Source organism: Lycorma delicatula, chromosome 9, assembly GCF_047948215.1.
Source record: "Lycorma delicatula isolate Av1 chromosome 9, ASM4794821v1, whole genome shotgun sequence".
NCBI classification, from domain to species: Eukaryota; Metazoa; Arthropoda; class Insecta; order Hemiptera; family Fulgoridae; genus Lycorma; species Lycorma delicatula.
The window spans coordinates 129789902-129817209 of NC_134463.1; the positions used below are offsets into that span (position 1 = coordinate 129789902).

A 27308-nucleotide genomic window follows, 5' to 3' on the forward strand; every position below is an offset into this window, starting at 1 on the left:
GGAGAAGTTGTTCTATGGTTTAATAAAAGAACATTTAACACAAAAAAAATAAATATTACCCTCTAAAAATATTTCTGCTCATACTTTACCTTTCCACAGCAGTCAGCAGATTGCCCTTCTGGACCAATCTGTTTTAAAGTTTGCAATGTTTTTCTAGTGATGATCAATGAAGAAAATTATGAAAAATTATAAATTTTGATATCAAATCAAAATGCATTAAATGTAATAAAAACATTACTGTAATAACATTTTACAAAAACAAAAGTTAATCACAAACATGTAATATTGTTTTAAAAAACCCAAGAAAAATAATGTCAAAATAAGAAAAGCACTACTAGTTCATGAAGGTGACTGCAGAAGCAATTGAAAGACCTAAGGCATGAGTTTTATAATTTACTTTAAATATCTGACCATTTGTCATTAAAAATTAATAGTTTAATGTAATTTTCCTTATACTCTCCCCATATTCTTGAAACATCCAGAACAATAGAGTTTCCTTAGAATTGAGTCTAACTTTGCTATCTTCAGTTTTAGAAATCTCTTTCTCTGATGACTGAAACTTTGTCCATTAGGGTTAGGGTGCACTCTGGCTCTGTGCATCTTCTTGATGTTACTCTCAGCATCAGTATGTTTCTCTGATTTACCAGCATCCTTTATTACCATCTACTAGGGTTAAAAGAGAGGCTTGAATCCTGGCCAATCTAGTTTTTTACATCTACTTTTTTACATCACAGCGCAGTAAAAATAATAGTAAATTACTTAAATCATATGATAATTATCAAAGCATTTAGAAGTTTTATTACCAAGTAATATTTTTGCAAATTCCTAATTCTGATGTTTTATGAAGACTAATATTAAAAAAATATATATATATCGCTAAAGAGGACAGCAAAACAAAAATTATCCACCAATTTTTAAAAATTGTTCAAAATCATTTATATTTAATCATACATTTTAAAATTTAATTCAAATTTATAAATCACATGATGTTATCATAATTAAAAAAAGAATAAACGGCTACAAATTTTTTTCATCATCTATTTGTGAAGTGTACATTACCATGATATCCATGATGTGCAGGCAAAAATGAAAAATATTGTTCCACCCACTGTAATCACTGAAATAAAGATGATATAAAGTTATTACAAAACTATTTTTATTAACAACTAATTATTATAAAAATATCAATTACATTTACTGATTAAAGCTTTAATGAAAGTGCTTTGATACTTTGAGTCTTTCCTTATTTATTTACAAATGCCTTTAAAAATTCCATTTATAAAGTCAGTGAGTTTCATTCTTATATCAGCAGACAAAAAGACACTGCAAAATTTAATTTAATCTAATTTTCCTTTGCAATATCTCAGTTAAATGATTCTTCTAGTGTTTTGTCTACTTTTTAGTATTCTATTTTGGGAAACAAAATAAAGCTTCTCAAAAACTATTTACAAAAATGTTACATGCAGATTTGTAACCAACTAAATAAAATTTTTTGTCAGCGGTTTTTGACTGTAATCTTGTTTTCTAATTTTTTCAACAACCATTTAGCACACATAACTCTCAATGTTTCTGGATAGTTAACATGTTTCCCAGATATCTGTAATGTACTGTTTGTATGTTCAGTTTTTCTGTCTTAATACTAAAGATGCATTATATTATTACGTCTCCAATTACTTGTTTCTGAAACAAAGATTGGTTTCTCTTTACTTTCTTGATTTTGCTTTTTTTTATTAATTTGTAATATAAACTAAAATAAATCATAGTAAAACACTGATTAAAATTATTTGAACAAGTCACACATAATAAAATATCTATTTTTTATGCACTTAATTCATAAAATATCAACATTTCATTCCTTACAACTGTTCTGCATCACTTTGGGAAATGTGTATCCTGAAAATTGAAGGGTGTTAAGTGATGTATAAGTCACTGTAACTAGTTTGATGGATGCCATAAGAGAGAACCAAACCGCTTATAAAATCTAAATTGGGTATTAATTAAAAATCTAATTTGACTTTTTAAAAAAATATATCTGCATTGCCAAAATAAAACGTGTAGATACTCAGACATTAGGACAATGTTCTTTTATTAGGTTTTACCAGGCATCTTGTAAAGAATTTTAGACCATACTTACATTATACAGGTTAATATATTGTCCAGTGTAATTATAAGTAAGGTCCGGATATATCTCAACGTAATATATTGTCAAAATTTGAGGAAAGCCCAAACCTTTTCTCTTTAATTACTATTCCATATTCCAGCATTTTCATTTTTGCTAGTATTATCTGTGTCAATAAATGAAGTTAATGTAAAAATAATAAAGCTAAAGTAGTAATATCTTCATACAGAAAAAACCTAATTTAAAATCTTGTAATTGTTATTTTAATATCATTCACATAATTAACACTTAAGGTTAATTAAAATGAAGTTTGAACAGTCAGAATGCACACATGCACCTGTGAAGATGCATCCATGGACTAGATTCTTTTCTACGTGTAACTTCTTCCAGCCATTTTTGTTTACATAATTAAGCTTAAATTTATAAAAAAAAATTTATTTATTAATCTTTTTTTGTAATGAAAGAAATTTCAGTTATACAGAGTGTTTATAAAAGAACTCCTTGGTTTCAAGTATTATTTAAAAAGGATTATATTCAAAATATTACTTACATGAGTATATATTCTGAAAGGGTAAATTCTGAGATTTTTTTGGTGTTTAATACTCTTCGATAGGTGCACCATTTGTTGCCCGGGCATGTCCAGATGATAATTCAGCTCTTCCCACATACTCACCAGCATAGAATTTGTAATGGATGCTACAATCGTCTCCTGTAGATTGTTAGTGTCATGGACTTTTTATGAATAAACAATGTTTTTCACCTGCCCCACAAAAAGAAAATTAGTGGGGTCATGTTTGGAGTTCTTGGGGCCATGCGATTGGCCATCATCTTCTGATCCACATGTTTAGAAACCGAATGTTAAATGCAGCATGGACATGATTAATGTAATGCAGCGGAGTGTCATCTAGCTGAGAGAAAATTTTCTTCTTCAATATCGTCAATTTGTGGAAAGACTTAAAGTTCGGGCCTGTCACAGAATACAACCCCAATAATTGTGCTTCCTACAAAAATAAATGGGGCCACAATATGGTCATTCACTCAAACACTAATTTTGGGAGAGTTGTGCTGATGTTTGATAAGGGGGATGCTAGTTTGTCTTGAAAGCAACCAGATTGTTCATCAATATGAGTGAGGGTATTACCAAATCAAGTTGTCCTGGTTTCTAAGAGGTCGAACCTAGAATTTGGAATATTAAGGAGACTATGAAGGGGCTTGTAGTAGTAGCTGGTGATAAAGAGAAAGCTAAAACAATTTTGAACTCTAAAGGTTCCAAAATCTGATATGAGAGCTGATCCTAAAAGGAAGAGGCGCCTTAGAATAACAGTCTATCATATCGACTGTCATCTGGCTGAGGAGGAAGTTTTGACTCTTAGAGAGAAAGTAGCAAGCTCGATGAGGCTGCCTTTATCGCAGAATGTCGATTTTTATTTATAAAGGGTAGGCGCGACTCAAGCGCTACCATGGAGTGTTTGAAGAGGACCCTTCTTTGATGAAAATTTTTATTACTGAGGGTAGGCTGCTCATCAATTTTGCTTCTTGTCATATCAAGGAGTACATCAATGTCCAGTGGTGATTTAAGTGTTGCAGGATTGGTCATAGGGTTAAGTTGTGATCGGCCTTCTATTTGTGCCCACTGTGGAGAGGAGGAACATAAGTGTGAGGATTGTTCCAAAACGTCTGATCCTCCATATTGTGTTAGCTGCAAATGCTTTAGAAAAGAACATAACATAAGCACTCAGTTGACAGTAAAGAATGTGGAACTTATTTGAGAGCTGTCGAGATGTATTATAATTCCCACGATGGTTAGTTTTGGTTAATTAAATGCACAGAGTGATTATTTAACTCAAGTTGAGCTAGATGAAGTGGCTTTGCGTCGTAAGTTGGATGCTGTCTTGTTGCAACATTATATTGTATCTGGTGACTTGCTGGGTTTTATAGGATGGAATATTTCAATTAAAAAAATTAAAATTTCCAACTGCTGTACAGCAACTGGCATGATTAGCAGAAAAACACTACTGTAATTTAAATATATGAGAATAAATAAGAAACCGTATAAAGGCCCTAAGAAACCGTAGTTCGATAAGAATATTTCATTATCACCTAGAATAGTTCGCATGTTAGCCCCTAGTTTTAACTTGCGATGCAATGCCACAAAACAGATATATTCCACAAGGATGTGGTGCACTGTCAATAGGCAGTCGCAGTGAGCACAAACTGATGAATCTCTTTGAGTCATACATATCCATGAGTGAGCCTAATGTGTCCTACTTGCAAACGGCAGATAATAACCTTCTCCCAATGGTTTTTTCTGCATGAGGAGCTCCACAGTGAAACAGTGTTTTTAGTTGGGGGAAGTTTATTGTTTATGGTGGCATCCTACTCAGTTTGCCAATCATCATGAACTATCCTTTTCAGGAAACAGACAAGATTATTAGAAACAATGCAACTGGTAAAGATAGGCTAAAAACAAGCCTGTTTTGATGCACTTAGTGCACTCATTGCCTGAAATTCCTATATGGCTTGGAATCCAGCGGAAGCTTACTCCTATATTACATCTAGACATTTGCAAAATAACACACTGAATCTCACAAACAACAGGGTGTCTGGAGTATACATCACTAATTGTGAAACAACACACTGAATCTGACAAACAACAGAGTGTCTTGAGTATTAATTGAATCATTAATTGCCTTTAACGCACTCATGGAATTTGAGCAAACAACATTACGTCAAAATTTTGGGCTAACCATATGTAAGGCCTTTATTAATTGCATACGGTTCTGCAACAAAAATACTGCTGATGCTAGGAAGGCTAAACATATGTGTTCTGTTGCCAACCACAAAACCACAACCAACAGAATTAATGTTTGTATAGCTGTCCGTACAAACTGTAACATCAGGATTCATGCTATTCAAATACTATGAAATTCCTTTTGCCGGATAACTCGATTTGTGTTCTTTTTATTATACTGACAAAGGTCAAAGTGATTAATTAACAAGAGAAGGCTGCCAAGGAGGGTAATAACATGCAGCAACAGGAAGGACTGGAGGTAATTGTATACTTAGAGTTGAGAAAAGGCGCTGAGCTCTGATGCCTAGTGGAGTAGTACATCTCAGCTATTCTTGTTATCGAATCAGATATTGGTTAGAGAATACAGAATCAAACATAGTCTGATTTCATTGCCTTTAATACGAGTTAAGTAAATGCAAATAATTTGATTTTGTCTATTCGTAAGGGATTGCTCACCACTTTCCCCCAGCAGACTTACCATAGGACTTGAACGAAAAGCACCTGCAGCAAGACAGTTGAATGAATGGTGGATGGAATCTAGCATCCTAAGAGTGAGTGACTGTGCGACTGAATAGGAATGGGCAAGCAGGAATGGGCTACAGCTCGGTAGAAGTGCAACATATGCATACTTGATCAGCTCTCCATCGAGTATTAGATAAAACCCTCAGCATGTCCAACAATTTTAAACATTTTAACTTCAACTCCTTTAAATGTGTTACCCATGTTAGTCATTTGTCAAACCACATTCCTAAAAATTTAACCTGTGTACATGCTTCAACTGGTTCATCGTGTAAAAACACTTGAGGATCAGTATCTTCTCCCAAGCATGAAAAACAGATGCATTTTGTTTTCTCCGGAGAAAATGTGAATCCAACCGTTTTACATTACAATTATAAACGGGTTATTGTATTTTGGAGCAACCACTCGCTAGCAGCTACATTTCTAGATGTTACGTAAACTGACAAATCATCAACAAATAAAGAACACATAACGAGTTTTCGCATGCAGTTTGTTATACTATTTATGGTTACTAAAAATAAGGTAATGCTTAGGACACTTCCGTGTGGTATTCTGTTTCTACTGTGAAAATTTTCGATATCATTGTTCCAAATTGAACTTGAAAGAACCGACTGCTGAGGAAACACCTGCTAAATGCAAGGAGATTTCCTTGTATACCCCATCCATACAGTTTGTTTAGGATTCCTCTCCTCCAAGCTGTGTCGTACGCCTTTTGCATATCAAAAAATACTGTAACCAGGTGTTGGTGATGTAGCAAGGCGTTTTGAAAGACAGATTCCAGGGCTACTACATCATTAATAGCTGATTTACAGTGACGGAAACCGAATTGTTTGGGGGCAATTCGGGCATTTCACTCAAGTTATCACATTAGGTGATGGTTTACCACACGTTCTATCAACTTGCACAGGATACTGGTCAAGGACATAGGATGATAACTGGATGGCATGATTTATCTTTACCAGGTTTCAGTACAGGGATGACCTTCTGCTTCTGAGCAGGAATCTGGAAACACTTTGTCAGAGAATATTTTATTGTAAATAGACAAAAGATGTTGTAATGCATTATTTGGGAGGTGAGAAGCGTACTGAATCTGATATTATCATTTCCAGCAGAAAAGTAAAGGGAATTTTTAAATCAAGAAAAAAGTAATGTTTAGTTCATTTTGCGAATCTCCGATAATAAAAGGATAAGTTTCTACATGCAACTTATATCTCATAAATTTAGGACAGTAGGATGATGTTTGTGAAACTGACCTAAACAAGTAACCAAATCACCACATCAATTAGTACGGTAATGAGGATGCCGTTAGTTTCTAGCTCAATCAGCGGTTGAGATTGTTCTGATCCACACACAGTCTGTACCTTTCTCCAAACAACCAACAATGGGGTTGTCCAAGAAATGGTATCGACATAGTTTAGCCATGATTTCTGCTTAGCATACTGAAATACTTGATGGCCTACGGTCCTTTCATTGTGGTAGGCAGAGAGCACTTCTGTCGTACGCTTACAATTGAAATTATGCAAAGCCCTGTGAGGATCTCTTAGTGCTTTCCTGCATTCTTTGTTCCAACAAGGAACAGAGGGTCTTCTTGGTTTTTCAGATGTTAAGGGAATATATTCACTTACACTATCAACTATCAGGTGTGTAAAGGTATCAACTATCAGGTGGAAAGTTGGTAGATCGCGTCATCACATTCATCAACTTTCACCACATCCTCCTCCTCCGAGAAGTTGTGTCTCTTATACGGGTTTAAAACACCGACTTACCTTGAATGAGGCAACATTCAAGTCTGAATGTAGGTTTTTGTTCAAAACTGGTAGATGTGATGCCCAAAGGTATCACGATGTATTCGAAGTTGGGCCAAGTCTGTTTAACAAGTTTGTTGCTGAGGGTAGGTTGTTTATGGATTTATCTTCTTGTAGAGTCAAGGAGTACATTGATTTTCAGAGATGTTATCATTAACGATTATACAGTTGCTTAGAAAATACTAGGGTTGTGGATGACACTCTGTTAGTAATTAAAAAATAAATAATTAATAATGAAGAAAAGATTTCGGATGAAATGAACAAATTTCACCGCAACAAAAAATATACGATAGAAAATGAGTGAGATGAAACTATTAATTTTTTAGATCAGTAATTAAAAGAAATAACAATAATCTAGAGCTTAAAATGTACAGAAAAGAAACTTATAAAGATAACATCATAGCTTAAGATTCAAGTCACCCAATGGAACATAAATTAACGGCTTTTAGATACATGATAAATAGACTACATAAATTACCATTAAAGAAACCAGGATATAAGAATGAGTTAAACACTATTTTTCATACAGTAGAAAACAAAAGGTATAAAAAAGAAATGATCAGAAAACAAATTAAAATAGAAATAAAAAAAAACAAATGATATAGAAACCTTTAAATGGAGTAAATTAATATTTACGGGAAAAGAAATTTATCTGATTACAGTTCTTTAGTAAATATGATATAAAAATGGCTATAAATACAAATAATACACTTAAAAGATTTATAATGGTAATATAGAAGACAAAAAAATGACAGTAATGGTATATACAAAATAAAATGCAAGTCCACTGCAACACACATTGGACACACAGGAAGAAAATTAAGATATAACAAACACAAGATTTTTAAAAATAAAAAAACAAGATTCTATTATGCACTGCATTAGTAGCACATACCCCAATTAGAATGGAAGAATCAATGAAATTAATTCACAGTTGTATTAAAGGAAGAAGAATGAACATTTTTGAAAATTTAGAAATTTTCAAATTGAAAAATAACAATACGATAATCATAAATGAACAAATCAACAATCAAGCAGATGTTCTTCAAGAACATCAATTTACTGAAAACAGGAAATAGATAAATAAAATTAAATGATAATTATAACCGTTAATAGCAAATAAACAAGAAGGCCATATAAGGCATAATGTCAAATAAAGGGAGGGGTGTTGACTAAATCTATAAAGGCTCATAGAAACTTAAAAGTAACAGTACAATAAGTTTTGACAATGGAGTTATTCCGAAACACATCAGCATATTATAAAAAAAAGAAGCTGAGAAAGGTAAACTGTACAACATAGTAATCATAGTGTTCTTAGCAGAACATATAAAATAATAATAATTATCTTAATAACAACAACAACAATAAGCTTTAGTATTTGATTTTGTTACAGACAAAAATTAATCTAATGGTCCCATGAAATTTATAATAAACAATAAATTCAAAAATTTCTCGCAATGGGTGACAGAAATTACTACTATTAACTGGAATAATAACTATGAGTTTAGTAATATATGTATTATATAAATCACTCTCATTTGCTTACAAATGTTTTTAATAAAAATAAATGTAATATTTGAGTAAATCTACGTACTGGTTTTTACTGGTATCTTATGAGCTAACAGTCTTCCTCCAAGTACTGCTGCAGCTGTGCATAACATGTGGCCCAAAATACCACCAAAAGCCACTCCATATGCATTCTGAGGAAAAAAAAATCAGTGTTATGATACAAATTAGTTAATTTTTTTTAAAGCAAAATTAAGTATAGACTTTGTAAAATAGCTTTACAGTAAAAGAATAAAATTTAATATTAAGAAACTATAAAACTTAATGAAAATTGTGAAGTGGCAGTGGTGTAGCACATTTTTCAGTTTAATTTTGAGATAAATGTGCATTACAAGTGTTAAATATAACACAGTAGGTGTCCTATCTGTAAGTGATTTCATTCCAAATCCTCCAAGACGTATTTGCATCTAAGTTAGTAAAAACTTCTCTTATATGAAGCCACAGCACATTAGAAGACTTGCTAGTTTACTCTTTTTGTTGAAAAGCTGAATGAAACCTTTGTCTTTAATGTACTCTACTAAAAGAAGTCCATAAATTTTAAATCAGGTGAAAAACAAAACAAGGTATTTATAGTTTTATTATAATAAGATCGCTTATGTTACTGTTCATTCTAATGAGGAAGATGAATAAAATGTCAGATCCTTGCTGGGAATAGATTACCAATTCAGTAGCTAGAATACTAATCACCAATCAAACGATCAGCATTCTTCTATGATGCCCAATCCAACAGCCGTAGTTCAATTGATATAAAATGAAATCTCAAGTTGAAAGTTTGGTTATACCATATTTTTCATATTTTCCTTTAATTTTTGGCTTAGATCTTATTTCACTAGTAGTCAACGTAGTCAAAGAATTAGTGAATTTAAGCAACTTAAACAAGCCAATACATAAATTAGGCTTAAAGTAGCCTTAGCCTAATTACGTTATATAAACTATACATACCTCAGTTGTTGCCAACAAAACAGTTGCTATCTGTGATCGATCCCCAAGTTCACCAAGCAGTGTCAATGTAAATGTTTGTGTTAAAACAAGGCACTGAAATAGAAAATAATTTATTATCAGTGTGACAATTTTAAGCGAAGAAATACAAATTAATACATAAATGTGATGGACGTACACAAATGTAGACATCTCTTTTAATGATTGGAGAGATGATTTATTTTACACACATTTCAGCATTTATGATATAATCGACCAGTATTAATGAAACATTACTTTGTATTTTGATGAAATAATATTACTCTGGTGTTGTTATACTCAAAAAAATAATTCAAAAGTAATGTAAGTCTGTTCATTTATAAAGGTTTATTGTAAAATAATGGCAAGATTTTGAATATTAATTAAATAGAATTAAAATAACTTACTCGTAGTTATACGTATTTTAAAAATTTATTTAATTCATCACCAATAATTTTTTTATACAATGAATTGAGCCATTTGTGGCTCAGAAAATGATCCAATAATATTTAATTTCTGCTCTCATATCTACTTTCTGCTCTGATTATCTACTGCTATGATTGAATTCATTTATTCTCTAGTCTAATTAAGGTGGTGTAAATTTTAAAGTGAAATATTCCTGCAAGAAATCATAAGTCTAGGATATGAGAACACGTATCTGGGAATCTTTTCATCCAAAAAATTGAACGAAAGAAATTTGCCAGTAAATAATTACATTACAATTCAGAGACATATGACTTATTAAGTTTTCATCTTTGATTTCATCCGGTCGAAGAAAACAACAATTTTTTTATACATTTAGGGTAAACAATTTTACTTAAGGTTTTTTCAACAAGAAAGAAAGGGAAAATTACATTTTTTTTTTTGTTAAACCCACATAAACATTGTATATTTTGTTTATACAAAATACTTTTCAAAAATATGTATATGGATTTATTGTAGTATATAATCATGAATTGTGTATATTTAATTTTCTCAAATAGAAACGAATAACAAACATTTATTTTGTAATTAAACAACCGATGTAGCTTAGAGTCTAATCTCAACTATACAAAATGTAGGAATGATGATGTCCAATGATGCTGGTGTACTTTCTCAGACATCCCCCTTACAATAAGATATTGAAACCTCCATCATTAATTCATGATAACTCTTCTTTACTTTTCTAACCGTCATTATAAAATCCAGTACAACCTTTTTGCTAGACAGATGTGACCACCATTTTGAAAATATTCAAAACTTAATTTCCATAAAATAAAGAATTTGGAAAAATATCAGTATGTTAATTGCTAAGAAGAATATAATATTTTCAATACTGCAAATAATTATCATATTATTAAAAAAAAAAAAAATTATTACCTAATTATTTTTTTATTTAAAAATAATAAATATTAGAGCTAAAATTCTCAAAGACAATTAGTAGATTCAATAGACAATTATTAGATTTAGACGATTAATAGATTGGGAAAACATAAACTGAACCGACACGCTTTTCAGCCAAATTTAAATTCGCGTCTTCCTAACTCAAAAGAAGCATCAGCAATTACATCGGCCGATAACAAGATGAAAACGGCACTATGAGTCACTGAAGATTATTACAATGGTTAATGAAGACATTATGATGTAAATTTAAAAAAAATGAATAATTACTAAAGTCGATTTGGTTTAGAATTTTATGAAATTAAAAAAAAAATATTATTCACCATATGGATAAAAACATAGCAAATTTACAGTTATCTAATTTAATTTATGAACATTTTATTATAATTACTTCGTTTAGAAAGTCTTAAGAGTTACGCTTACGGAGTATTACGGTATAAAAAATTTCAAGCCGGATTGGTATTTGAACCTGAAAATTTATAGATGAAAAAGAAGAGATGCCATCAACAGAGGTCGGTGAAATACTATTTACATTAGTTAATGAAAAATAACCGAGTATGTAAGTAATGAAATACAAAAATCGTCGCCTATAACTCGCTAGTAAATTTAAAATGTATTTACCTTTCTATCTGACTTTTTAACATCTTCACTGCACTTTTCAAATTCCTTAATTCCATCTTTATTTGTCATCGACATACCTTCCTTTACCATACTGAATCCGAAGAAAGCTAGTAACAGGCTAGTAACAGTTTGTAAAACCAGCCTTGGAACTACGGTTGCTGCCATGCCAAACATAACTGAAATTATTAAATAAGAAATAAATTAGGACATCTATTTGGTAATTCTTGTTTCTGTAAATAAACAAAGGCCGTGTTTGATTTTTCTGTATGTGAATTATGTTGTTAAAACAATTGTGTGAGCGTTGTTACATTTTCATTTTTATTTTATTACCGTCTACTTTTAAGCCAACTGATTTTCTTCTTCAAGATGATGTCAGAAGTTTAATTTTCAAGAATGTTAGGGTGTGTGTACACTCCACCATGCGGTCGGTCCAACAAATAATTGAAAAAAAATTGTTAAATGTTATTTTATTGAATAGTTTGAAAATACTTATATATTTATGAATATTCTTATATTTGTGCTTCGGTATGTAGCACCGAACATCTATTACAGGGTCGACTAGGGGTCATATGCTTTATGAAAAAAAAATTTTCTTATGAAAAACGTTTTTTTAAAAAGAATCCCCCAATTCCTGTAATATTTTTGTGTATGTACCCTGTAAGTCCCTAATGTTGTAATTTTACGCTATTGTTATTGTCTCAATAGAATTGTATTTTCTACGTTTCAGACTTTTAAATCTGTACGCTTTTCTCATATTAACAGTTTTAGAACATTTTAAGTCCGTATCCCAAATTCTGTACTAATCTTGTTATTCTAGTTAATAAATCGATAAAAAACCAACAAACCGCAATACCGATAAAACATTTATGTTTTATTTCGTCGTGTGAGAATAAATTATTAATTTAATGAAATTGACAATTTTTTTTTTAAATTTATGAAAACAAATATTATTAGTTAAGAAAGAAAAAAACAAAAAAGAAGGAAGAAAATATCGGTAAATAAATACAATTTAAGAAAAATAAGAATAAACAATATTACTTAAAAAATATAACCGAATTAAAAAAGAACCAATTTAATCAATTACTACACAATAAAAACTACAAAAATAAATCCACCGCTGTCCATGATAATTTGGCAACTCGCTTTTAAAAAGTGTTACAGAACATTACATATTGTCAGTAGGTATAACTGGAAGTGAGGTGAGGCTTTTGGCTTGCATTTAGGGGAAAATGTCTTATAATTACCTGTTGACCCAAAATCTTAAAAAAATCAGAATTATCATTGCCGTATTGAAAAAATAGTGTACATTTTATAGTATAGACTAGACTACATTACGAATCGTTAGATAAATATAATTTTTTTAAATTAACACTACATTACAAAAGCACCTATATTGTTACAAATATTTTTATTAACAGAATCTAAAAAGGAAGCGCTTGTCAGTTTGATCAGTACATACTCTTTTTTTTATATTGATTAGAGCTTTTTGTTTTACCAGGTGTATCGATATTGATGATTCTTTTTTAATTTTGTATCGGAAGAACATTTCTGTAATCCCAAAATAAGCTTTCTACATAAAAAATTTTAGATTTAAAAAAATTACACGTTTTGTATAGGCAATTTGAGGTCACGTTTTAATTCATCGTTCTTCAATGTCGGATTGTTATAGTGTAATAATATATAGCGCGATATCATTCTGAGATTCACTGAAATTTCTAGAAGATTAATCGGAATATTTTTGGGCAAAAAATAATAAATAATCACATTCCAAACAACAAAAGCCACAATATAGTAACGTTTTTATAATATAAAAGTTCGTATTCTGACACGCGTATATATTTTAAATTCTATTAATATAAATCACCACCTAGAACAGAATATTGAGATACGGCATATCTTAACTTAATTTTAGCGTGAAAGTTATTTCGCGGGATCCCGCGTCATCAGTCACGATTGAATTCATTTAATTAAACTGCATATTAAACATTAAAAATGTTAAAAAATAAAAATACTAAAATAAAACGTGCACGTGGTGTAATGTTTGTTACATTACTGTAATGTTATAATGACAGTGGCATATGAATTTATTATATGAATTCTCCTATCTGTTACTATTTTTATAACAACGTCTCCCTCAAACACTACCGTTGAAATTACCTCGTAACCCGAGTAAAAATTACTCGGGTTACTTGAATACAAATACTTACAAATTTACTTGAATAAATTTAAGTAAGTGTTTTTTATATATAATACCAAAATGTTTACCTAATCGTTCCTTGGGATTTTTGTTTTTTAATTATTTAAATAAATAATGACCGATCGCTTAAGATATTCCGCTTTGATTACGATTATAAAATGTATTTTTCAGCTTTACAAGTTGAATTTCATCGAAGACAATCTTTTTATAATATATTACTAACATCTCGGGTATAAAGCAAAGACCTTTGATAGGGAGCGAAGAGGGAGAAGGGCAGACGAACGAAACCGGAGTTGGCAGCTGTTGCCACGTCACAGAATAGTTCAGCTTCGCTTATACTAGTGAAGTAAATGAAACACGTGATTTTTGTTCTCCTTATAAAAAACAATAAACCGCTTAAGAATTTAATAATTATATACGCATGTACATAGATAAATATACATATGTCGTCGATTACGATAAACAATAGTTAGTACGTTTTTACCGTGTTAAAGTAGTGAATATATTTAAAGTTTTTAAACACGAAAGGTTTGTACATATAACTTTTTTTTGTAAATAATGAAACTTCTTAGCGGCTAGTTTTATAATACGTAATCACTTTATTAAATATCACGTAATTATAATCGTTAACGATTGTAGTACTGTGCAAAAATTAAAACGATGTATTTTTACTTAAAATTATTTTTTCTTTCGTTTTCATTTATATCGGCAGGTTTTCATTAAGGATGGACGAAGTTAATTCCAACGGTCATTGTGAAGCCGACGATTGCTTCATATGCGAAAAATTGGGAACTGCTTCTGGAGAAAATACAGTTTTCTCCAGAATTTGCGTTAAAATAATAAAAACTACAAGAGTATTACTTACTTCAGACAGGCATCTGCAGAACGAGAAGACGATTGTTTTAAATTTTTAAATAACCCAGAATTTGTTTTTGTACATGCAGTATGTCGTATATAAAATACGACATAAAATAGTATGCAGCATGTCGTATGTCGATATATAAAACAAAAAATATATCGATTCGTTTAAAAGGAAGGATGAAAAGCGGTTAATTTACTCTCCACCGAAGAAAAACCTGTGTAGGTCATCATCAGTTGCATTTTATTGGAAAAGTAATAGTTTTATTTGCGAAAAAGAAACTGATGAAATAAAAGAAAAAAAGCGGTCAAAGGCGACGCGAAGAAAAATTATAATCGTAAACCGTTTAGATTTTTAAAAATCTATACTTGGTTTGCCGGCATTACGAAAAAGACGAGACTTTTTCGAAGAATGTCAGGTATAATGGACTTAGTAGCCGCAGAAGGCAAATATCACAAGGATTGCTGCACTTCATTACAAAATTCCGCAAAAATAACTGATCTTGATAAAAACGTCCATCCTCAAGTTTTACAGTTTGATGCAACAACGGAACAAATTTATAAATACGTTGAAGAAAACGACGATTGCCGATTCTCATTACAAGAATTGAAAAGTATTTTAACACAGCATACGAGATGCCAGATGAAAAAACAATAAAGAGAAGATTAATGAATCTTTACGGTGACAATATTCTATTTTCCAGTAAATTTGGTTCCAGCACAATTATTAGTTTTAAAAATGTCTCGCGTGAAACTTTATGTAATACCTGGTATAACCAAGAATCGGAAGATGAGGAAACGGGTAAAAAAAAAAAATTAAAAACTGCTGATGAGATTATTCGAAGAGATATCCGATCGCAAGTTTACGATAACGAAATTTACCCCAAGCGATAAATGTTTGAGCGTTCGCAAATTTATTCCAGAATCATTAAATAATTTTACGGAAAATCTGAGGAGTTGTGAAAATAAATGCATCTCAACAGCTCACGCTCACGCTATTGTTTCTGCTGTTCGACCGTGATCTTTCGTATCTGTCGTGCTTCATCCAAAATTTGGTTCAAAAAATTAATAGATAAATGTAACGCTTTGGGTTTTTGTAGTTCATATAAAGAAGCAAAGTTATACGAAGCAATAAAACGTTTAGAGAAAATGCCGCCGGAGACGAGACATTCTTCGAAAAAGTCTCGTCTTTTTCGTAATATTCCTTTTTATTGTGGAAAAAAGGAATATTCCGATTGAAATTTATCCTTCCTCGGCCGGCCAAGGATTCAAAAATATAACCGTTACCCTACCAAATGAAGAACCGAATCTCAAGTCGACTATTACTTCAATGTTGAATATTCTTTGGGCGTACATGAAATTCAAGAGCGATAATGATTTCACAGGATGAACGGATTTATGAATTTATTAACAAATGCGCACGATTTTGATATTTCATGTATAATATTTTTACAGTTGATTAATGCATCTCCCAGCGATTATAAAGGACTATACACTGCTATGAAAACCTCAGAAGAAAGTGCATAATCTCTAAATATATGCATATATGTTTTAACGTTTGATCAGCCGTTATATATGAAATCACGTGATATTGTTTCGACGTAAAAATTAGTCGAATAATTTTTTTTTTATTTTAAGATAAAATAATTATTTTACATTATTTTCCGTACTTACTAAAAAAAATCTAAAAGTCAATTAAACACCGATATACTCATTTTTTTCATATTTTGCAACAAATTTTATTATAAACTAAAAAGCGCAAATTTTTAATCGGTAAACTTTTTTATTGCATATAATTTTGTTACAATCCATTCAGAATACTTTTCTTTTTCCTGTTTAGCCTCCGGTAATTACCTTTCAGATAATACTTCAGAGCACGAATGAGGATGATCATCGTGATGTTGATGATGATTAGCGTAAATGAAGTGCAGTCTTGTACAGTCTCAGTTCTACCAATCCTGAGATGTACGGTTAATTGAAACCCGACCGCCAAAGAACACCGGTATCCACGATCTAGTATTCAAATCCGTGTAAAAATAACTGCCTTTACTAAGACTTGAACGCTGGAACTCTCGACTTCCATATCAGCTGATTTGGGAAGATGCGTTTACCGATAGACCAACCCGGTGGGTTATTCAGAATACCTGGGTTTCGAGATTTTTCACTTTTTTAGCCTTACGGCACTCCAACAATAATATATTAAATTTTTTGTCATCTTTATTAATTTCTAAATCCGTATTAATATCAAAAATAAAATGTTTATTGTTTATCGGATGGTCTGTGTCACATTAGATAAACTTGATTTATTATGTTTATAATTTCTTCAGCGTTGAAGAATTTAGTTATAAAGAATTTGTTTGTTTTGCTTATGTAAATAGCATCATAAACCGTTAGATAGTGTTGCAAAAACTGCAACATTCATATAATAAATTAATATACAATTATTATTATTATAACATTAATGTAACAAACATTACACCGTGTGCACGGTTTATTTTAATATTAAAATTCAGCTTGATTAAATAAATTCAATCGTGACTAAGGATCCAGGATCCTGCAAAAATACTTTCACGGTAAAATTAAGGTAAGAAATATCTTATATTCTGTACTAGGTGGTTTATATTAATAGAATTTAAAATATAATATTTTTTTTCTTTGGCGTACAATGAAGGTTGGTTTGTTAGCGCTCGAAAGCAATGATTTATAATAAATAAACAAATTTTTAATACGTGCGCTAAGTATAATGATATATAAATTAATAATACAAAAAATAAAATCAACAAACAAACCGCACAATAACATAGGTAAAATAGGAAAAGTTAAATCGCAGTATAAAATACTAAGAAACCATATTTAAATACCGATTAAACGGTCGAATACAGATGCACGGCTTTAAGAAACAAGGTATTCAATAGCATCCTCATATTGTCTCCTAGAATATCTCGGATGGTTTCCTGGAATATCTCCTAATTTAAATTTCCAACGCAACACCGCATAACACACACGGTTCACAATGATGTTGTGTATCGTCGGTTGGCAATTCCGGCGAACACAAACGGGTGCATCGGTCTGATTCGTAGGTGTCCACGAGTAACGGCAAATAACAACCTCCTCTCGAGGGTTATTCCTGCATGAAGAATTCCACGGAAGCACGGTATCCGTGATGTATCGGAGTATTATTTTCTGAGCGGTCCAGTCACCTTGCCAAAAATCGGTAGAAGTAACGAGAATGGTGAAAGACGATCGGCTTCGTACACCTTTAGCAGCGGAATCCGCACGTTCATTATCCGGAATTCCCAGACGGCTAAGGATCCAGCAGAAACTCGCTTTTGCGTTGCGACGGTTCAATTCAGCGATCGCATTATGAATTTCAGTGACGGTAGGATGTCTACGATACAAATCTTATAAAGGTGATCGCAAGCGCATTACAAAAGAGAAATGCAATTTATTCATCTAGTCGCAAACATAACACGACCTTAGCGAAGTAAAGAGAAAATATTGTTACGCTTAATCCACTCCGTAATTTGTTTAGTCAAGATCTAGTAATACTAACGGTAATGAATTGTTCAGGGATGAGATTAATTAAATTGTTACCTATGCAGAAAAATTGTCTTCTGCACGCAGTTAGATCGGTAAGGAGAACAACGTAACTATAGGGCAAATGCAAATTATATGAAGTAGTATGTTAACAAAGTGTATTTATAAAAATTATTAAATTTTTCAGATAGAGTTGCCTAAGAGTTAAAACATTAAAAGGTTTATCGCTAGGCTATAGCCGTTTTCTACCGAGTGCCGCCTTAATACTGTTTTCTTCATCCTAGCAGTCAGAGTCATTGTGACCTTCTTCTGCCCATGGAGCTCATATTGTACTGCTCGAGCAAGAAGTTGTAGTGTGGTCGTACCTTTGACACTGGAAACACCACCGACGATCGGAAATGAACGGTCGTACTCGAATAGATATGTAATATATTCTTATTTTCTCCGCCGGTACGGGAAGATTAAACGTTACTATAATAGAGGGAATACGTTCCTCCATTCGGCTCTGACCTTTCATAATTCGTTTCACGTCTACAACACCTTGGAGACGAAGTCAATCAGCAATCTCGCTAACGTCAATCTCCAAAACGATTTGCGGCAAATATTTTTAGAAAAGGCAACATCTACTTTACCGTTTTTGTCGATTATCGATTTGACAAGATCGCTGTTCGCCAGGTAGATACACACTCGGCTCGTAGAGATCTAGGATGCGTATAAGACATTCTTGCGAGCGGCTAATTTACCGATGGCCAGATATAGGTACCGATCGGAATATCTCCTATGACGTCTAGTACAATGGCTTGATTTTTATTGGGTTAAGTTAGTTTTCGGGCTAGGCTGGCGTAACTCCCTGATTTCTTCATCTTTTTACTAAGTCGGACGTCATTTCCTGAACGATTGGCTTCACCTGACGGTTCATCATGATTATTGCAGGCTGCTTGTAATCTGTCATCCTCGGATACATTTTCACATATTATTACTTGGTCGTTCATACTCATTCTATTCCCCTGTACTCAGAGGAACCGGTAGAGTTGGAATGTTTGTTTACAACATGCTCATGTTTAAACTAATTGTAAACATAATAATTTCCCAAATTATAAATATAATCTAAACAAACTTAACCTGCGCTCGCTAACCTTGAGTAACTAAACTAAGCGCAATAATTTCTGAATTTATTATTTAAATAATCAAAATATTACTGTTAATTAGTCAAGGTTAGCGAGCGTTGGTTAAGTTTGTTTAGATTATATTTATAATTTTTTTGCAAATACTTCCAAATACCCACTGATTTGGTATAATTCTGGCTCTATTGTACTTTCTGTTGTATTAATTTCTTAATGAGTATGAATAGTTATTCTTCAAAAAACCATTGCGGGGGAGAAACAGAAAATACCCCAAAAATCTTATGAATTGGTCAAAATTAAAAACACTGTTTTTAGTACAATAAAGAAAAATTAAAATATTTTTAATTTACTTTTAAAAATACTTATTGTCGTTTATACTCTAATAATTAATTTATGACACGACTGTCCAGAAAGGAGTATAATGTATTTAAGATGTATGTATGTATGTTAAGATCAACGTAGCAGCTCAATGGCTGAACCGATTTAGATGTATGATCTCGCGTTGGAATCCTTACGTTACCGAGAGTGTCACAGGCTGTATAAATATGTATATAATATATATATGTTTAAAAAATTAATTTGAAAAAATTATACTATATTCAAAATTGTCACTGCATGCTCTTTAATTATCTACATTTGTAATTATTGTATATTAAAGAGAAAGTTTTTTTTTTTGGCAGTCATGCATTTTAATATTTTTCTCTTGTTTTTCCTATATAAATAGTATCAAAATCATTACATTTAATTTTATAAATTCCCCGCAGATTGTTTTTTTTATTATTATTTTCGTTTTTTAAATGTTATATTATATTTATGCTGTTTTAAATATTTCTTTACTGTAAATTTTAGTAATGTTTTCAATAATATTATTAGTGCATAAATACTTTATATTTTCACTCTTTTCTGTCTTATTATTTATTGTTTATAATGTAGTTATTTTGCTTTGATTGTGTTTTTTTTTATAAATATTATTAAATAAAGTGGTATCATAATCATTTTCAATCGTTATATCTTTATTTCATTATTTATCTTTTCTTTGTTATTGCATATGTATTTGATTAGATGAAAAAATGTTTGAGGGAAACGTTCGTATAAAAACTGCACCGGATAACAGCATTCGTGTAAAGTAATACGCAATTATGATTATTTTAGTATTTTTATTTTGCTGCAAAAGTACTTTCATGAAAAATTAACCAAGAAATATCTTATCTCAATATTCTGTACTAGGTGATTTATTTAATAGATTTTAAATATAATATAACAGTACAGAGGAATAATATGAATCTTAAAATGATTAATTTTATTAAACAGATATTTATGTATAAAGTAATTATATACTTATATACAGCGGACGCATTTTATTTTAGGAAAAAGTTTTTTAATCAGTTTCACTGAAGTCAATTTTTGTCAAAAAAATAAAAATCTACCTGTTCTTACGCATTACATTTAATCTTGGGAAGGTATTATTATATTTATAAGTTGGTAAAAGTTTATATTTATAAGTTGGTTAAAAAGTAAAAAAAATGTTCAATTAGGAAACAACAAGCATATTAAGAGAAGCCATACCAAAAATAATTAAAACCATTAAAATCTGCTTTCATAGTTTAAATTTAAGAAATTTTATTTATAATTTTTAAACATGTATCAAGAGTTTCACATCTGCACGAGTTATATAACTTTGGTTCTGTACTACAAGAACATGACATACTTTGACGCTTATTAATTGGCCTATATCTGGTAATGCCCGTACTAATGTTCAGTGTTTGGTGATAATCTAACCCGATTTTGTCACTCATTGAATTAGTTTTTATTCGTTTGATAACAGCAAACTAAGCTTCGTTATCTTAATACTGACAAATTAGTAAGCTGGACGCAATTAGTGTATGGACAATAGACCATACATTTTAATTTTTTACACAGCCTTTTAAAGAATGAAATAACTTACGCTCTGTAAAAAAAGGCCAAAACCTTCTGGTTGAGCCTAGAAAGGCTTGAAAAATTACATTAAAATTATGAGAAAAGTACAGATTTACTTACCAGATAACACAGTCATTGGTGCAAGAGCCAATAATGCGCCGAAAAAAACTTGTAAACGAGATTGTTTCATTGCGAGTATTGCTGCTAGAAAAAATGTTTTATCTCCCAACTCAGAGAATAAAGTCACAGAGAATGATGCAAGTGTACCTTGAATAAAGTCAGATATCTGTGTTTCCTGTTAAACAAAATATCAAAGAAGATATTACAAAACCTTCATTTATCTAAGTCTCTTTTATATACTCGGTTGCCTGCAATCTTTGATCAGGGTTCTGGAGAAAAAAAGATCACATCATTTCTGAAATACTGTTGGATATCTCATAGCAGACATAATCATGAAGCAATAAAAATCTTTTCAGCACCTAAACCGCATAAAATATATTCAATGATAGCAAGGATCAATGATTCGTTGATCTAATACGAATCACTGCAATCCATAAGGCAGCAGAAGTTGGATTGAAGCATAACAATCACAAATGAATTGATGAAATATTTTGGTGCAGAAACCAGAATAATAGTTAACCAGAAATTACGTGACTGAATTCCAGGATGACTAGAAGTATTGTCATAGAAGAATAAAGCAGTTATTGAAGTCAGCAATGGTGGTAAATTGGGTTACAACAATTCAAGTGCTGCCATAGAAATTTTATAAATGGAGGTAAAGCATATAACCCGTAAAGGTTTTGGCATATATGATTGACTAATCTTAAATTCCTTCTTGTTCTCAATCGAACGATGTCGGTTTTGAAAACTGAAGAAAATTTGAACACTGAGGAGATGTATTTTTGTGATTGCATTAAAAACTGAAATGGAAAGGATTCCACAGATCTTGCACAAATAACCATTTCTTTATGTGGACAATTCAGAGACTGAACTAACAAAACTTGTAGGAATCTTGCGATTCTTTTTGAATAACATTTTGGATAGTAAGCATGACCAGGAATATTTCAAGATAATGCATCAGAATAGTTATCAGTTTTAAATAGAACAGAAGGATGTCATTGAATGATAAATATTTTAATAATGTAATTTTGTAAGAAGACATAATTTCATATTTACATGATGCCGATAACACTACTGATCTGAAAGACATTTTTCCTATAACAAAAAACAATGTTTACAGGGAAATTCAAATCAAGTACTATTATAAAATGGCTCTGAGAGACCAGGTGTGGTTCCCCGCTTGAAGGTTACTGAATGCTTTAGGTATAAATAAGATTTGTTGAGTCTTTAATGTTGATGAAATATGACAATGATTGATTCTTCTTGAATACTTGTTCTTTTATGGAACATCTCACAGCTATTCATGATACGGAGAGGAATGTAGATCTTTTGGAACACTTACTAGATTCCTGTAAAAGGACGCTTGCTGTTAAGGAAGTCAATATTTTATACACTTTATACTAATATAAATATAATATGTAAAAAAGAAGAATGTAATTAAAACGGAAAATAATACATCCTTTCATGCAACGTCCTTAAATTTGTTAATTTTATTAACAAATCTCTGTACAATTGCATTGTACATCAAAGAAAGCTAATTTAATCATCATAATTTCTACTACTTATACAGTAGTGGAGGGAGGGTTATAAACAGAATTTTCTTGGTGGTTGGGTTTCAATTAACCACACATCTCAGGGAATAATTGACCTGAGATTGTACAAGACCACACTTCATTTACATTCATATATATCATCCTCATTCATCATCTGAAGTAATACTTTATGGTGGTTCTGGAGGCTAAAAAGAAGAAAAAGAAACCACTAAAGAACAACAGTATCCTCAATCTAATATTCAATTTCGTATAAAAGTAACTGCCTTACAGTGTATTCATTGTGTTAATGTAAATTTGCTCACTTAACATAATCAAACTTATACGTTAGTAATGTTTGTACAAATGAGGGAAGGCAATACAATTATACATTTATTGTTTACAGTACAATTATTCCATAATTGTTAGTTAAAGACTAACAGTCCTGAGTTGTTAGCTAGGCTGTGAGTAACAGTTGATGGTAGCTTTAGATTGGTTAAACCATCAGGTCATTGATCTTGCGTATGAAAGTATTTTTAAAACTAATCATATGACTTCAACATACTGTTTATATAAATTCGCTGAGATGTGCTTATTATTTAATATAAAAAAAACCTTTATCAGAATAAAACAGATAAACGATCATTTAAAACCTTATATATTTACATAAAATAAATTACAACTATAACAAAAGATACATAATTACTTTTATATGATTTGTACACGCATCTGTTATATCTGCAGGAGTAATGTTAGGTGCGTACTTCTGTATTTCATCTTCACCCTATTAAACAAATAATCATTCATTTAATACTTAAATAATAGACTGTATAACCAATAAAAATCAAACAAACAAACAAAAGCAAAAAATGATTCAGAGAAAAGAATTTCAGAAAGTCATATTCTGTTACTTGGAATAAATAAGAGTAATGTAAAATAAATATTTTATTCAGATCTGTACTTAAGTGCACATTATATAGATCATGTCAGAAGGCAAGATGTGTTACATTATAAAGAACTGTATTAATATTTGACTGGATAGATCAAGGGAATCCATGGTGCAAAAAATATATTTACGGTTAAAGTAGAAATTTAACGACTAATTTTTACTTTCCCAGATATATAATTAACTAACTATCGTATAACTATACCATATAAGGGAAAGTATGCTGATCGGGTTAAACTTTACAGGTCAGGGTTTTTGCTGATCTTAACATTTCATGACCTCCCCTAACCAGAAAACACAATTTTACCATTAAGAAACTTCAGAAGGATGTACATCATATGTTCGTTGGTTTATGACTGCTTGATTTGTCCACACAGGAGGGACTATTTAGAGGTAATTTTTCTCAATGATTTCTGTAAATGGGGGATTGATGCCATCTAATTTTGGTTAAAATCAGTCAAGGAAGCAGATAGATATGAACTTCATGAATTCTGTATCTCAAAATTTTACTCAAAGAATAAGTAAACAAATTTTTCACATAATTTAATGCTCTTTAGGTTACTAAAATACTTTCTGATGGTGTTAGTCTTGTTTAAATCCCTGTAAAGGGCTACGAGCAAAAAACACTTTTTTAAATTACATTCTTTTTGAACACATTTTTAAATTAAAGTTTGGTCGTTTTTGTCTGTTTAATTTAGGTGGGTATTATTGTATCTTAGGAAATACCATCATTTTTTTTTCAAGCAAAGTACGACGTTTGTAAAATTTTACAATTTTTTATTTGCTAAATATTGGACTACAGAATTTGTAATTATTGGCACTAAACAATGATGTTATGAATTTTCATAACTTGATCTTAGTTTTTGAAGAGGGATATAGAAATAATATCACATTTAAAAAAAGTAATTTTGATCTTGTAACTTCCTCCTATATGTATATTTGTATATATTATTTTTAGGTTGTACGACAGAATTTCTTTTACAACCATCATTTTTGATCATGGTTCTAAAAGTGTTTTAACAGGTTGTTATATCTGAAACTACAGTGCATATTAGAACAGTCATATTCAGATGATTCAAATAATAATAAACTGGACATAGCCGATTCTTATTAAAAGATCTATTCTTAATGCGATAATAAAAATTTTTTATTTAACAATAATTTTTCCTATCGCACTAGAAGTTGAAAGATCTAATTTTCTTATTTAAAAATTACCTACTCTTCATTTTCTTTACAAAATGCCAGAAAGTATTTTTGGTATGATAGTCTTTTTTTTTTACCTGCAGCTCTTTCAAAAGATTTCACCTGTTTGTACATTTTGAATTGAATGATGGTGAATGCTAACCAAAGCTAGATGCAAATATTAATTAATTACTTCAACGGTAGTATTTTTTAAAATTGAAAACTTCGACCAGTAAAATTGAATTTTTTAAATATTTAAAAACAAATGTTTTATTTTGCTAAAAAGTGAAATGCTCTTACTTAACTAGAGTTAATTTAAGGTAGCTATAAATTGATGTATGTATTGTTTGGAAGGTTCATTCTTTCTTGCTTATTCAAAATAAGCTAGGGTAAGCAGTTGCATAATTTTCCTGAATAAGGGGGATCTCCCCATAAACAAATGTTATACAGAATTTCAGCTTTTTTGTATATTTAAAGTTCAGAGATATAAGCAATAACTGAAATTTGTTACACTCACTACTTTTGTAATATTCACAAAATTAAGACTAGCATCCATAAATCATATTTTAGAACAATAATTAACTCTTAAATTAGAATAGAATTAGTGAAAAACAGTTGTGACTGAATTTATATGTTTTAAATATTTGTGGAAGGCTGGTTTTCTGAAAAAGTTTTGTTGTTGAAATTATTACTTATATCACAGTTAATATATATGACTTATGTGTTTCTGAAATATATATATATATATATATATATATTTTTTTTAAATAACAAATTATAATTAAATAGCTATAAGGTTAATAAAAACCATTAATGATTAAAATTTGTATATTTGAAGGAGGGATGGTTTTTTAAAAAAAAATTATTTTGAAATATTACTAGTATTAATTTGGCATAAAAAGCATAAGAAAATTTTTATTCTTATAATTTCTGTCAATATTTGACACTGTTACCTCATATCTCCCTGCTCTCTTGATGGATTAAAAATAATTAATATAATCAGTGCCCTGTAGGTAGAAATACAAGTATCATACCAATTTTGTAGTTTTTATATCATCCTGTTCCTGAGGTATTAAGCAAAATAATGCTAACACATGTACACATTCATATTTATGGACACATTATTTATGTGTATGTGTAGAAAACATTATTTTAATTGGTTTTCCCTGATCTAGATCCTTGATGGAAACCTGATTAAAAAAAAATGTATTTAACTCATCGGGTCATTTTTAATATGGTAAAAGTACTTTTTTCATTTCTATTCTAAAACAGTAAAAAAATTATTTCAAAATTAAATAAATAAATATATATATAATTTATGCATAAAGAAAAGAAATAATACAACTGCCTGTTTATATAAACATTTTCATTAAAGTATTCTTAAATAAAATTTTCCACGAAAATAAAATTCCAAAGCAGGCACAGGTCTTCATCTCATCATTTCAACAAGGCTCCAGGTTCAGATAAAGATCATTGACTGATCTGAACTATTTCTTTTAATTAACTAATAAAATTAAATATGTACATTTTTAGTTAAATTAGGTAAAAAGAAAAACAAACCCTTTCAGCCAGTAAAGTTGAACCGAGTGTTATGCTTTCAATGATGCTAAAAACAATTAAAAATATTTTGAAAAGTTGATACAATGCCCCAACCATCTTCAAAAATTCAGTTGATTGTTAATGTACTGATATATTTTTTCTGCATGCAATATTAAAAAGGTAATTGAAGTCATACACAGTACTAAAGAAATTAAACACTGATTAAAAATTCTTAAGCGTTACAAAATAATTGACAATCAACTGTGTATATAAGACAATTGACTTAGTTATTATCATCTAGTGCATATGCAAATGATGTTATATTAACATGGAATAGAGTGACCGTACGCCACTGTAATGTTAAAATCAAGGAACATTGCTACTGTAAGTAGATAACATTAATTATAGTTTAAAGCCATACGAATTTGTTTACCAAAAGATTACATATGCTGCCATAATTCTTTTATTTTTATTACTATAATATATTATGATATATGTTATCATTTATCAATGTTTTTTTCTTTTCTAATTATCTTTCTCTTTGTTTCATTATATTTTTTATATTTTATTTTCTGTTATTAACTTAAGTATATTTTATGAT

The 27308-nt window shown here is 30.5% G+C and overlaps 1 protein-coding gene across 1 annotated transcript; it reads right to left on the minus strand.

Moving 5' to 3' along the window:
- Positions 1 to 911: 911 nt before the first annotated feature.
- Positions 912 to 27095, minus strand: LOC142330363 (putative divalent cation/proton antiporter TMEM165). The gene is made up of 7 exons (XM_075375589.1): positions 26729 to 27095; positions 23747 to 23824; positions 21512 to 21686; positions 11759 to 11934; positions 9743 to 9835; positions 8829 to 8934; positions 912 to 1117 (listed from the first exon to the last, which is right to left on the minus strand). Exons 1-7 carry the CDS (start codon positions 26822 to 26824, stop codon positions 1056 to 1058), a joined length of 786 nt encoding a protein of 261 aa, XP_075231704.1. The 5' UTR covers positions 26825 to 27095; the 3' UTR covers positions 912 to 1055.
- Positions 27096 to 27308: the final 213 nt, after the last annotated feature.

Bases quoted from the DNA above. Each gene is read 5' to 3' on its own strand.
- LOC142330363 (XM_075375589.1), bottom strand. From the start codon at position 26,824: ATGGTTGGGGCATTGTATCAACTTTTCAAAATATTTTTAATTGTTTTT. The intron at 23,825-26,728 runs GTTTGTTTTTCT...TTTGTTTAATAG, and splicing joins CAACTTTACTGGCTGAAAGG to GGTGAAGATGAAATACAGAA. The intron at 11,935-21,511 runs GTAAGTAAATCT...TAATAATTTCAG, and splicing joins ACCAATGACTGTGTTATCTG to TTATGTTTGGCATGGCAGCA.